The sequence below is a fragment of the Indicator indicator genome, chromosome 1 (assembly GCF_027791375.1).
Source record: "Indicator indicator isolate 239-I01 chromosome 1, UM_Iind_1.1, whole genome shotgun sequence".
In the NCBI taxonomy this organism is placed as follows: domain Eukaryota; kingdom Metazoa; phylum Chordata; class Aves; order Piciformes; family Indicatoridae; genus Indicator; species Indicator indicator.
This window is the reverse complement of record NC_072010.1, coordinates 57,784,419-57,798,141: the sequence shown is the minus strand read 5'-3', so window position 1 is coordinate 57,798,141 and position 13,723 is coordinate 57,784,419. Positions and strand designations below refer to the sequence as shown.

General features: G+C 34.1%; 1 protein-coding gene across 9 annotated transcripts in view; it reads left to right on the top strand.

Annotated features, from left to right (window-relative positions):
* DOCK9 (dedicator of cytokinesis 9) overlaps positions 1-13,723 on the top strand; it is a 113,170-nt gene that overhangs the window by 55,795 nt on the left and 43,652 nt on the right. For all 9 annotated transcript variants that reach the window (XM_054390377.1, XM_054390385.1, XM_054390393.1 and 6 more), the window contains exons 28-35: positions 4,764-4,910; positions 5,565-5,648; positions 6,279-6,390; positions 6,858-7,036; positions 7,854-7,970; positions 9,146-9,266; positions 9,996-10,129; positions 13,288-13,402. In XM_054390377.1, coding sequence (XP_054246352.1) covers positions 4,764-4,910; positions 5,565-5,648; positions 6,279-6,390; positions 6,858-7,036; positions 7,854-7,970; positions 9,146-9,266; positions 9,996-10,129; positions 13,288-13,402 — 1,009 coding nt within the window. The remainder of the gene's footprint in view (positions 1-4,763; positions 4,911-5,564; positions 5,649-6,278; positions 6,391-6,857; positions 7,037-7,853; positions 7,971-9,145; positions 9,267-9,995; positions 10,130-13,287; positions 13,403-13,723) is intronic.

Genomic DNA, 13,723 nt, shown 5'->3' with positions numbered 1-13,723 from the left:
TTAAGTGTTTTCTGAAATATGGAAGAAGGCAAGCTTTTATCGCTAACTTTAAACTTCCTACAGCAAGCAGTGTGGCAGCTACCGTTTGTTCAGGAGTTTTTAGAATGAAAAAATACACACAGAGTTTGCTGTGCATGTTGAGCATCCTCCTGCACTGGGAATTCCTCTAAATTTCTACCAAAAAGAAAACACAGCTTTTTTTTTTTCCCCTCTCACTAATCATTAGAAAGTAAGAAAAATATTCACATGACTTTTTTTCTGTTCTTAGGTTTTTTTTTTCCTCTTTCATAGTGTTTGTTCAAATAATTCAGGATCTTTAAGCTTCCACTATTGATTTGTTGTTCCTTGAGGAAGGTGTTTGTGCTATTGTTCGCTCTGTGAATGCAGTATTTCTTATTTCATCCCACTGTTAAATTAATTGTATTAATTTTAATTAATTATCATAATTTAATCAACTGAAATAAAGGAATACTCTTATAAATCAGAAGACACTTTCTTAATATGCAATTTTGTAGAGAATTTTGGAACTTAACTAGAATGCTATAATTTAAGAATTTAAAAAAAAAAAGGAAGAATGTTTGTAGTTTCAGTACTTACCTTGATAGTACCTGAAAATACTTTTTTTTTTTTTTAGGGTGTTCAGCTCTGTGAGAAGGATACAGTTTCTATAATTACAAAATGTGATGCATCTAGGCGAGGTTTTCAAAATGCAGGTGTAAAACTTGTATTGTTTGAGGAAGGTTTCCATTTGATTTGATAAACGGTACTCTTAAAAAACAACAACATGCCGGTTTTACTTGGCTAAACAAAATGTATGTAATTTTTCCTGATTTTAAGACACCTACAGAAGTCCTTACAAGTTTGGAAATGGCATATTGGTTTAAAAAAAAAGACTTCAAAGAAACCACTAACTTACTGCCATGCAAACCCACTTCCTTAATTTAATTATAACTTCCTTACAATAACGATTGCATTCCTAAATTGAGATCAGATGGTAGATTAAATAACTGCAGCAGAATGTAATCTTTTTAAAGCAGGAAGCTATGTAAACAAGCCAAAAGCAAATACAATTTACTTTTCACAGTAACTGCTAATATACATGATTTTAGTATTCTCCCCCACATAATCTTCATCTCTTGTCTAGTATGGTATACAGCCATCAATGAGCATTCACATTGCTACTTGTTCTTGATATTTTTCTAGTTCTTTATTATTACTGATTTTTTTCCTTTTCTCCCCAAGTTCTATACTGACTCATTTCCTCAAAGCTCAAGTGACTTGTGATTCAAATAATAAATTCTATTTAGAGAGCACCAGCATACATGTCTAAGGAACAAATTAAATTTTACAAGACTTTTGTTTTAGGGAAAACAAAGTTCGTAAAGAAACTGTGTGTCAGTTATAGATGCCTGAGACTGACTTGATTAGCTAGTGCTATGGAAATACAGTGTCAATAGGACTAGGCATAAATATTACTATTACTCAGAAAGGTTTCAATCTCTTTGTCTAAGTTATCTAAGTAATTATGAGAAGACACTTTTTTAAAATTATCTTTAGTTTTTGTAGTAAAAACTAGTAGCAGAGACTTAATGGCCTCAGGTTTGCTGTACCTTTAAGTGATATTTTATATCAACTTGCCTATTACATGAGGTTATATGATCATATAAATTCTGGAAAAGCCTTTTTCATCTTAAGCAATCTTTATCCTCTCCAAAATTATTTAAGTAAGCTAAAAATGTGTATAATTTCATTTAAATTAATGTTTGCTCTACCTCTGCATTTTGTAGAAGATGGTCTAAGAAAATACTGAGCATGGGAAGAGTGTGACCCTTTTCAAAGAAAGTACTAACTGCTAGTTGCATTTTATTTATTCAGGTTGCCAGAAAGATATAGATACACCTCAAATATGATCTAAATTCTGATTGCACTTTGAACTCTATAAGAGACTCCATTTTATTTCAGAAAATAAAGATATACACTGGGGTTTTTTAATAGATTTTATGGGTTCTATAGTCACAAATCTTTGTAAGATGATAACAGGTCATGCAGAGATTTTCTTACATAGCATTAAAACTACCAAAATATGGCCATTTTTTTGTTAGGGCATAGAGGTGTAGAAGCATGCAGTGATTCTACCTGAAGTGGAAAAAAACCAAAACAAAACAAGCAACCCACCCCACTCCTGAAACACTAAGCTTGATACTGGAAAATATCTATCCCAGTCAATAGTGTTCAACGTGATAAATTTACTTACTGTATGGGAACACCATTCATTTCAGGTTGATATTTTGTTTGGCTTTAATAGTATCTTTAAAAGCTACCCTCAAATGTTAACTGTTCAACTGTACAAAGAAAACATTTTTTTAGGAATCTAGATTCGAGTTCTTTGCTGTGTATCACCTTGAAATGCTGTTTGTTCTTATTCTTCACCTTCAGGAACTTGAAGTAATTAAGGTTCATAGCTTGTAAATGTCTGGAGTGACTTTTTATGACAGCTTTTTGTTGTCTGCACATTTCATGTTGAAAGGCATTTGCACTTTTAGAACTATCCTCATTATGGTCATCCCTGTGATGTGAAGGAAAAAGGAGCAGAATTCACCTCTTGTTTGCATGTTTCCTCATTCCTGAACATCGCTTCTTGATTTACAAGCCCCATAAATACGAAATAATTTTGCTAGCCTTTTCCTGGCTTACTGGGTAAAGTAATAAGTGGAATATGTGTTCTGATATTTCCTACTTATGAGATCTGATAAAATATGTATTTCTGGGCACAGCAAAATTATTTCTATAGCAACAATTTTTTTTGTTATTAAAGAAACCCCAAACATTTAATTGTTGTCCAACAAAGAATGAGTTACAAGAATATTGTAGGACACTGACTGGCGTAGTCATAAACACAACTTTTAATTTTCAATTAATGTTGTTGAGGAGTACCATATATTAAAAGCCTAATTTAAAGTGCAAGGTTGACAGCTCAGTTGCAGATATTTTCCCTTATCACAGGTGTTTCCTAATCTGTCTCCTGTGTGTAAGGCAGGGCTATTTTGTTTGGATCTTCAGGCAGAGCCATATGTTGAAGGAATGCGGTGTACTCGTGAGCTGAGACAGCTGTAGATGTTAAAATGTTACTGTGATGGGAATAAATGTGCTCTGGTGTCTCTTTATGCTGTCAGCCAGGCCTTTGTTGCTCACAAGATCACACTGCTGCATAGTCACATGTTTCCAAAACACAAACTGGGCAGGGTTCTCCTTACACAGTTTTACTTTGCAAAGAAAAATAAGGCTGCACGTGGGCTTCTAGCAATGAAGCTTCTGTCCTTGAAAATATGGGCAGAAGCAGTGTGGCTAATGGCCAGCATCTACAGGAATGTCCTTCCTTGTGTTTGTACCCAGGCAAGTATCAGCCCTGCAATGCGCTGTGGTTTTGGCACTGGTCCAGAGCTTGCAAGGGGTATGAGGAGTAACATGAGTAAGAAGGAGCTCAGATCTTGATCTGTGGTTTGGTAGAGACCTCTAGAGCTGGAATAGAGTCTCTGGGTGCAAAAATGTCTTTGTGTCTTTGCATTCTGAAAAGCCCCTTTGGAGAGGTGAATGTAGACATGCCACTTCAGGATGTGGTTTAGTGGACGTGGTGGTCTTGGGTTGATGATTGTACTCAGTGATCTTAGAGGTCTTTTCCAACTTTAATGATTTTATGATTTATACAAAGGTCTTGTTAATTTTTTTTTTTTTTAATGTAGAACTAGAGACTTCGAACTACAGTTCAAACACAAAGGGCACAAATTGGGTAATCATCCATTTGTGCAGGGACTTACCTGCTAGGAATGTTGCATTCAGTATAGTTAAAACTATTTCAATAAAGTATTCAGAGCACTTGGATATTTTGATTTCAATTTTAGAATGAAAAAACGCAATGACAGTACATTTGACAGTTGTTGTCACTGTCAGCTTCTTCAGCTTAATGCTACCTGTCGTTAAGTCCCTTCTGACAAAAGACAAAATCTTTACTAAAGGTAGTAAAGAAAGGTAGTAGAGAAATAAGAGGCTCTGCAGTGCCAAAATGGTGAAGAGAACTTGCTGACCAATACTGATCAGATTGTACAAAATTAGATTAAGATAATACAAATGGTGAGTGGAAACGAGGAAACTGATAACAGAGGAAATCTTTTAATTTTAAGATAATTGGCAAATTACCTAAAAGCAAGTGAAATCAGTTTGTGGAAACTTAAAAACACGGAGAGTAAGATTCTGAAGCTTGAAAGGTCTGAGGTTTGGAAATCACTGATGAACAAGAGAAAGGAGCATGGATGAGAAAGGCAAAAGAGAGTTGCAAAACAGCAGAAACTGGCGTTTTGAAAGACAGAAAAGAATCTGGTAATGCAGTTCTTATATGTGAACCTGCTTGGGGAAAGAAGATAGATAAAGGATTCCTTTTAATTCTTAGCTTCTGTCATCAGGTTTATAGTGTAGAAAAATATGAATGCATTATACTTGCAAACCTTTTCTGCATGTGCTTTGCCATCAAAGGCTGCTTTGCTTGAATTTTAACAACAGATGTTAGTGCATGCTTGTCATATTTTCTTTTAATCAAATGGTCTTTTTCTAGAAATTGCAGGAAAATCTTGAATTTAAAGAAAATGCTGCTGTTAATGACTTTGACTCCCCTCTCTTTGTCAAGTTATTCATATCTCACCTAAGGAAATTTTCTATTTTATTTTAGTGTGATAAACCATATTAAATATCATATATGATTTCGTTTTTAGCTGTTGAGAAACCAGAGGTTTTCTGCTTCCTTTCATCATGCAGTTGAAACAGTGGTTAATATGCTAATGCCACACATCACTCAGAAGTACAGAGACAATCCAGAGGCTTCAAAAAATGCAAACCATAGCCTTGCCGCCTTTATAAAAGTAGGTACACAAGCAACTTGGGCTCTGTAGTTACTTTTTTTGAATAATGCTGCTTTTTGTTGCATTAAAGAATGCTAAGGCAAACTCATACAAAACTAAATATGCATAATGCTTTTAGAATTCTATATCTAGGGTAAAATGCATTGAAGTATAATTTGTATCTTCTGTAATCAAGAAGACACCTGTTCAAAAGACTGGTCTATTTTAAATGAAATTATATTTTATCTAAAATTTATTTTGATTTTTTTCTTTAAAAATACCTATCTTCTAATTATACAAAAGCTTTATACATTGAGTAGTGTTTTATTTGCATGCATGATTTTACGTAGACAGACTTTCATTTTTTTATTTTTCAGAAAAAACAGAAAAGAGGATGGGAAATGGTAGATAAAGCATCTAGTGGCATGTAATTTTCACTTCTGTCGAGACAGAATTCTTCTGATTTTTTATTTGTAATTTGTTTATATTCTGCACTCTAAGAGAAAATTTTGTAATCTTGCATGTGTACAGAGATTTAGTTTGGTTTGTTTATACATAGAAATAGAAACACCAATAATATATTTGAAAAATAAACTTATTTAATGCAGAACTTTAATTACTCAGCATTGAGACAGAACTAAATCGATTCTACCTTGATTTTGTTTGGTTTTCCAGAGGTGTTTTACTTTTATGGACAGAGGCTTTGTTTTCAAGCAAATCAATAACTACATCAGCTGCTTTGCCCCAGGAGATCCAAAGGTACTCTGTTTCAAAACAAACTATTTTTAGGATTTGCCTGTTCTTGATGCATGTGGATAGAGTGCTGTTTTAAGTCTTCAGACTTCTTCTACGATACATTTGAAGTCCCTGCTCTATGCGTAGAACTTTTTTTTTTTTTAATCAAATCACTTTTTCATATTTTCATTCCCATCTTCAGGTGCAACTTGACCACCCTAGAGCATCTGTACTGCAGAAGCTGTGGGGCCTGGAGGTGCAACACTAAGCAGAAATTTTAAGCATGTGTGTGAGAAAGGCTGATGTTGGAAGAATGGATATCTAACAAATTTCTGTACATGTACAGCAGTGGCAAAAGCATGTGCCAGATGTCCAAAGAATTTTTCTATGCATCCAAACTTTTCTTAAATTAATGCATAATCTGCTAGTAAACTTAAATAACTTTGAACAATAGGAACAGTAAATAGAACTTTATCTAGTTTGCCAAATATGAATTACAATGGAATTATTTTGTACTGACATGGAACTTTGACAAGTCTATATCCCTCATTCTGCAAGACCAAGAGAATTCATCCTTTTGTGTTAGAAAGCTGATTTTAATGTTATCTAGATTGCTGCATCAATTTAATTTATACTTGAAAATTATCTTTGCAGACTCTTTTTGAATTCAAATTTGAATTTCTCCGTGTAGTCTGTAATCATGAGCACTACATACCTTTGAATCTACCAATGCCATTTGGAAAAGGCAGAGTTCAGAGATATCAAGGTAAGCTCTTCCTAAGGAGTGTATGGTGTATTTCTGAGATGTCATCTTTTTATTATTGGAACCATGGGCTAGAAGTGAAATTCTACTTCTGTGCTACAACTGAATTCCAGATAGATGGAAAATGCACATCCTTTGTGCACTGTGTGTAGTGCCTGAATATAGATTTAAAATTTGAATGTGGAGCTCTAAGATGCTGGTCCAGATAAATTTAATCAGAACGCTTTTGAATACTGGACAGTATTAAAATATATATGTATATATTTTCTAATATAATTTAGATTTCTCCAGCTTCTGCTTGTGTGATAAATGAATCATTATGCAGTGAATTGGGTTAGGGATATATGAGTAACTGTGTTTTTATGTATGAATTTGTCAATGTTGGAAACATTTTAGTTTAGCATTAAGGTAATTGACAAGCTCATTTAAATAATATAATTCCTTACATAGAACTTGTACTTTACTTCCAGACCTTCACCTGGACTATTCATTAACTGATGAGTTCTGTAAAAATCACTTCTTGGTGGGACTGCTTCTAAGGGAGGTGGGCAATGCATTACAAGAGTTCAGAGATGTGCGGCAGATTGCTATTAGTGTGCTCAAGAATTTGATGATAAAGCATTGTTTTGATGACAGATATGCTTCCAGGGTAAGTGTATTGCTATGCTAGTGACACAAAATAATAAAGATTAAGTGTGTGAACATAGAGAAAGTTTTCTTTCACACAAAACTTGTTAATTTGCAGCAATGCTATTTTTGTTCAGATTAAAATGTAATCATGTAGTATGTATATATAATGCTAAAAATGTGTATGAAAATTATATCAAAATCAACCCACAAGTTCTGGATTTTAGCAAATGAAAAGCACCACAAAGAAACTTTTAACATAATTATATGTTTATTACATTTTAGCACAGCATAATCTAACTGCTGTTATTAAAGTAATAAGATTCTCACAAACTTTTTTAAAGCTCTTATTTCATTAAATGTTAGCTTTTTTGGCACTGTCCTTCCATTGTCTATTATTTGTAATATGAGTATATGACAGTTACAAGTCATGGTAGCAAACTGAGTGATTTTTTACTTTTCTTGACTTTTTTAAGATCAAATGTGCTGTGGAGAAGCTGTAAAATTTTAGTGGAATTTGCCATGAACTTATCAAGCTGATATTATATTCATTTACTTGATTAGTCTTAGCTGAAATAGCTTTAATTCAGAGGGTTTTTTTCTGCATCATGTTGAAACAGGAAAAAGTTCACTGACCCTTCTGTAAATTAGAGTGAAATACAGTGATGATCATTGCTTTTACTTTTTATAAGCTTTTGAATGTGGGCTCTGCCTTGGCAAATATTTATTAAATGCTCTTTCTTTTCTAATTTAGGAGTGAATAGCTTATTTAAAAAAAAAAAAAGTGGTTAAAAATGAATTCTCTTAATTTATTAATGAATTGTTAAAACTCTATTTAGAGCCATCAAGCAAGAATAGCCACAATGTATTTGCCACTTTTTGGACTGCTCATAGAAAATGTTCAGCGAATCAATGTTAAAGATGTGTCTCCATTTCCTGTTAACCCTTCCAGCAATGTAAGTGACCATTTCTATTTGGTGTTCTGAATTATTATTATCATAATTTATTGGTCATGTGTATATGAAACACTGCATACTTCTGCTGAAGAATTTCAAAAGTTTCAGAATTCTTTGAGCTCTTGATTTTTCTGAGTTTAAAAGCATAGTTACTCTTTATGGGTTTGGGGAATGCTAGGCTGCACAGATTGCTAAGCATCATTCTAATGCTGTGTAACATCTTCCTTTTTCTGTATCTCTGGTGCCTGTGGCCATATTTCAATACAAACTATGAACCACACAGGATTAGACTTACTGAATCTTTTTGAGTGCTCTAAGAGCAGCCAAAGAAGCTGACGGAACAATGCATTTGAAATAAAAAAGTCAGTTGTTTCTGCAATTTAATAGCTTTCTGTTTGTATCTATTACCCCGTTTTGATACAGTTTCTGTGAGAAGGGTTTTCATTAAATGATCTTTGATTTTTACTAAAAAATTACACTTCAGTCTGTTGTATAAACAATTTGTCTCTGCTTGTAGATCCTGGCATTAGAGGCACTTGCACATACTGCATTTTTATGCAAGAGAACACTCCTCCAACACAGAGCGAATACTCCTCTAACACACAGAGAATTAGTTATGTTTGCTAAAATCCTAACAGTTTTGATGGTTGCTGTTGCTCTTCAGCAGAAAAGATTCTGTCTTGGTGATAGACCAACACTGAAATAAATGGATCGCAAAAAAAAAGAGGTTAACTTTCTAGTAATTGTAGAAGAATTTTTAACCTTCAAGGAGTGTGCTTTTGGAACAGCTGTAGTGTAAGAGGGCTACATGAGAAGAAATTAAAATTAAATTTGTGAAGGTGTGTCTTGATATATTATAATTGCATACAATTATTGACTCTAAGATTTAATTATTAATATATTTTAATTTTGTCCATATCTTGCTGTGTTCCCTTTCATATTAAGACAGACATTCACAATTCCCTTCCAACAGGGGAAAAGTTTTCTGTATTTGAAATAAAAGTAATTTGGATCTTTTGGAAATACTTGCTTTATGGTGCTTAAAATTCAGTGGAATATTAACTTCTTTAATATTTCATGATGTATGTTAAGCTCTAGAAGCTGAAATATGCCATATTCATGAAGTTCATAACTCTGGAAAACAATAATCACATTTTCCTCTCTTTTCCAAACAGAGTGCAAAGGATGATGCACTTCATTTGCCAACTGCAAGTCAGCTAGTAACACCGCAAAAATCAGGAAACACATTGGATAATAATCTTCCTAAAGATTTATTCGGTGTTATCTCTGGCATTGGTAAGCACTTACAAATTAAACTAAGCTAATTGAAAGGAGCCAGTCTCCTTTTTCCTTTGTTAACCAGAAATAATTGTTCTGTGTCCAACTTCAGTTGCTTTCTGCATGTATACTTGAATATTACTGCTGCTTTCATTAAAGGAACCCAAATGCAATCAGCTGTTCAGCACAGGCTGGAATTCAGTCTGTACATAAAATCTTTCTTTTGGCATCTTTTTGGTTTTGCTTTTTTGCTAAAAACTAAAGCAGTTTCCTGAAGAAAGCTGCTTTTCCCCACATAGCAAATGTGACAGTTCTTGTTTTGCTGCAGAGAAATAGGAGACAAGACTAGACTTACTCATTTGTTGCAGGAGTGTCATAATCCACAGCTTAGAACATGATCTTAGAGACCACCTCCAAGTGGAGTGCTCCTTAGGCACACCTCTGGACATACTCCTGTCTGTCATCTTAATGTGTTTTTCTATTCATTTATCAGTACTGTAATTGGTAATACCACTTACTAGTCAATTAGAAAGGGAAGAGGAGTTTTTTAACTGTACGTATCTTCATGTGAGTATATATGTATTGCTGCATATGTTTTTTATGTAAGTCTGCTTGTAGTTGTACATAAGTCTGTGTGTATGTACACGTATACTTTGAAGCTCTAGAATAAGTTTGTTAACTAAATTGAATTATTTCAATATATGCATTTTTAAAGATTTTTTTATTGTTTTGTTGGGTTTTTTTCAGCTTCCCCATATACCACATCAACTCCAAATATTAATAGTGTGAGAAATGCTGACTCAAGAGGCTCTCTCATAAGTACAGACTCAGGAAACAGCCTCCCAGAAAGACACAGTGACAAGACCAATTCTCTTGACAAGGTAAAAAAACCCAACAAAACAAAACACCTCCCCTCAAAATAATCATCTTGATTCTCATGGGAGTTAATGAGCTTTCTAGAATAACTGTAGACCAATATTTCACATACCTTTTTTTTCTGTAAAATAATTATATGAACTTTTTTGTATTGTATTTATTACATAGTTTTGGAGAAAGTACAAACAAATTCTCAGTGTAGAAATTCACTGTAGAGCAAGCAGTTGTTTGCTAGAGATGAAGTGTATCGAATTTTGCTTGGGAGTGCTGTATTGTAGTTAGGGTGGCTTCTTTGGTTTTGTGGAGACTTTCTCTCCTTCCAGTTCAATACACAATATATGCAGTGTTTTAAAAATGTTGACAAACCAGTTGCTGTGCTTTGTTTAGGTGCTTTCTTTTATATTAGCTTCACTTTTCAAAATCAGTTCACTTTAAAGCTGTTAAAAATTGGGAGCTCTGGCTGCAGTGGCCATGAGGTATTAGCCGTGTCTTTCTAGAGCTTGTGTTGATACTGATCACGTTTAATTTTTTTAGACCTTGTGCAAATCACAGCAGTGTTAACTTTATCCCCTTGACTCTGACATGCCTTCGTGTGGCAGAGAGAGAAGTTTCTCAGAAGGCACTCTGCTCATGCTATGCATCCTAATGGAGAAGAAGAAGAAAATGGTCACCTTGCAAAGAAAAACCGTGTTACTATGGATTTTTCACTTCTGACAATTCCAGCCTTGCCAGAGAAAATTTTGCATGCCGCTTTTTCTCTTCAGTTACAAGAAGTACTTGTTTTTTTTGTGCTTGGTATAGTTACGCTTCTGAGTGAAGTGTGTGATCAGTAGTTTTGCCACTCCTTTGCAACAGTTGAATCTCGAGCCAAATATGTAAATATAACCATGTAAAATACCTTAAAGTGCCAAATGTGGAATAGCTCATCTACATAATTTCATTTAAGCATAAAAATCTAATCAAGTACAGCAGAATTTGAGTCTTTAATAGATCTTAAAAATGTTTGACATTGACCAAGAAAGAAATATCTTGTGCATACACTGTTGCTGAATGGCAATACTGTCATCTTATTACTTAGCTGTCATGTTGTTAATTATTGAGTGTAGTGTTTTTACCAAGCAAAAGAGTTTTCAAGGAGTCAACATCCTTTGAAAATTCTGCTCTGGTCTGCCAATTTAGGTAATACTGGATTTATGTTTTGCATGCTGTGAATATTTTCCCTGAATAGTATTTAATCCTGGCTTCCTATTTGTTGCTTTCCAAACTTCATTTCTAGTAGATCAGTTGCTGAGTGCACGTTATCTTCAAGTTTTTGCTCATTGCTTGGTACCGTTACTGAAGAGACATGTTTTTGTTCTAATTTTCTTTCAGAATAACCTGTAGAAATATTATTGTAGAATCAGAATTGACTGGAAGTATATCCATTTCTATTTTAATATCACATACTTCATAGGTTATTGACATGATTTTAAATTAACCTTTCAGGTAGCTACAGTCCTAGTTTTATCCATGTATACATTCAACTGTTTTAGTGGAAATACTGTCTAGTGCTCCAGACAATACTGAAAGTGTAGGAAACTCATATTTAGTTTCTACTCTTCCCCCCATTAATTGCCTGCTGTACTTGAGTATCCATAAAGCTGTATAATAGTACCTCCTTGTTCACCAAAGATATTTCCAGGATGAACAGTTGGTGAGGTCTTCAGAATCTGCAATAATCAGGCTTATATAAGTGTCCATTTCTTCCTAAATTATCCTAACTTCTGGCCAGTATTAATCATAGTTTCACATTCAGTTTCACCACACATGCATTCAGTGGCTAGTATGTGACAGATACACAGATTATTTTAGGAAAGCAGCTCTTGTCATTTACGCAGAATGTGTTGAAGGGCCTAACAGGTCAATTGCTCTGTATCCCTCAAGGATTACCATGTCTCCTTGCTTTCAGTAAGGAATGTTCCTGAAAGGGTTATTCTACTCTTGCAGTAGGAAGGGTAATCCTACCATTGAAGTACCGGCACTTCTCCATTTATTTGTGAAACCAAGTACTTTTCTCCCTTGAATCTTACCTTTTTATTTTAATTTTTTTTTTCTAATTTTGATATGAAGGCTTTTTTCCAACACTGATATGTGTCCTTAAAAAGTTCATGGAGCCAACAACTTTTTTGTAGAAACTACAGAGTTCCACAGATAATTGTACTGGACTGTTGACTTTACAGAAAACTTAAATTCCTGCTTAATTTTCCATTCACATAAGTGGCCTTGTTTTGCAACTGAGAATTAGGCTTGAAAAAGGGCATAATTTATCCTTTAAACATTTGTAATTTATCTTTTAAACATTTGTATAGTATTTCTGTAAAAGCCTCAGACTGAGGATTTTGTAGCACCTTCTTGTGTCGAAATTCTTGTGTGGATAGGTCTTTGCCTAAAGTTAGATTTATATATTCTCACAGTTGTTTGTTTGTGGGGTTTTTTTTTTTTTTTTTTTTTTTGGTTCACATTTTGAAAGATCAGTTATGGAGTTTTTTCCTTTTCGGACAGACTTCAGTACTGAGCATTGCTGGTTAACTTCCTGTAGTGGTAGGAATTGCATAAACAAATAAAGCAGTGAGAGTTAAGGTAAAATTACTTTTGTGGTAGTTAATCTTCCAGGATGCATACTATTACCATTCATACATGTTTTCCTTGAGGTTCTTACATCTTTTAATGGAAATAGTTTTAAGAAGTCAAGTCTGTCTACAGTTCAACATGAAGTCTCTTCAAAAGCAAAGGTGCATGTATGTATCACCCAAAAGAAGCATATTTTTGAAGTATTTCATGTAAGCAGAAGGAGCATGCCTGATTCCTACAATATGAGTATCTATGTATAATTAACTCGATTAATAATCACTGTTACATAACTTTTCCTCTTACTCCTCACCTGGGGTGGGGGGCAGGAGGGCGGAATCATATAAAGAAGGAAATGAAATTAAACAAAGGTAAAGAGGCTTATTTTGGTATACTTCATGTGTGTAATGTGTGTTTAGTGACCTGTCTCTACATGAAACATTTTTGTCTCCATTCTGAGATCCTTTTTCTGTTGCAGGAATTAATAAGACATTTTAAAACACTTTAGTTTGTCAGTTTGAGAACTCTTCAACCAAAATACGTATTTTCTTTCCAGAACCAACAGAGCAGCTCCTTAGGAAGTTCTGTGGTTCGATATGACAAACTTGATCAAGCAGAGATCAAAAGTCTGCTCATGTGTTTCCTTCATATTCTAAGAAGTATGTCAGAAGGTAGGTAATTACACCTCTTTTTCATAAATTCAGAATAATGTGTTGGATTTATGTCTGTGACTTCTTAATACCTTTTAACAATCAGCAAAATATTTTAGATGGATGTACCATATTTTGCTGTGGCTTCAAAGATGTGTGATAGAACAAACTAAACTCTGACAGAAACCTACTAAGCGTTAAATACTCACTATTCCTTCAAAATGTGAGTCTAACTCAAGGACTTGGTAAGAAAGTAAGCATTTTGTATGTGATTGTGCAGTCCATTTGCAAAATGGAGGCAACCATCCGTCAGTAGAAGTCTTGGGCTAGTCCACCTCAGTA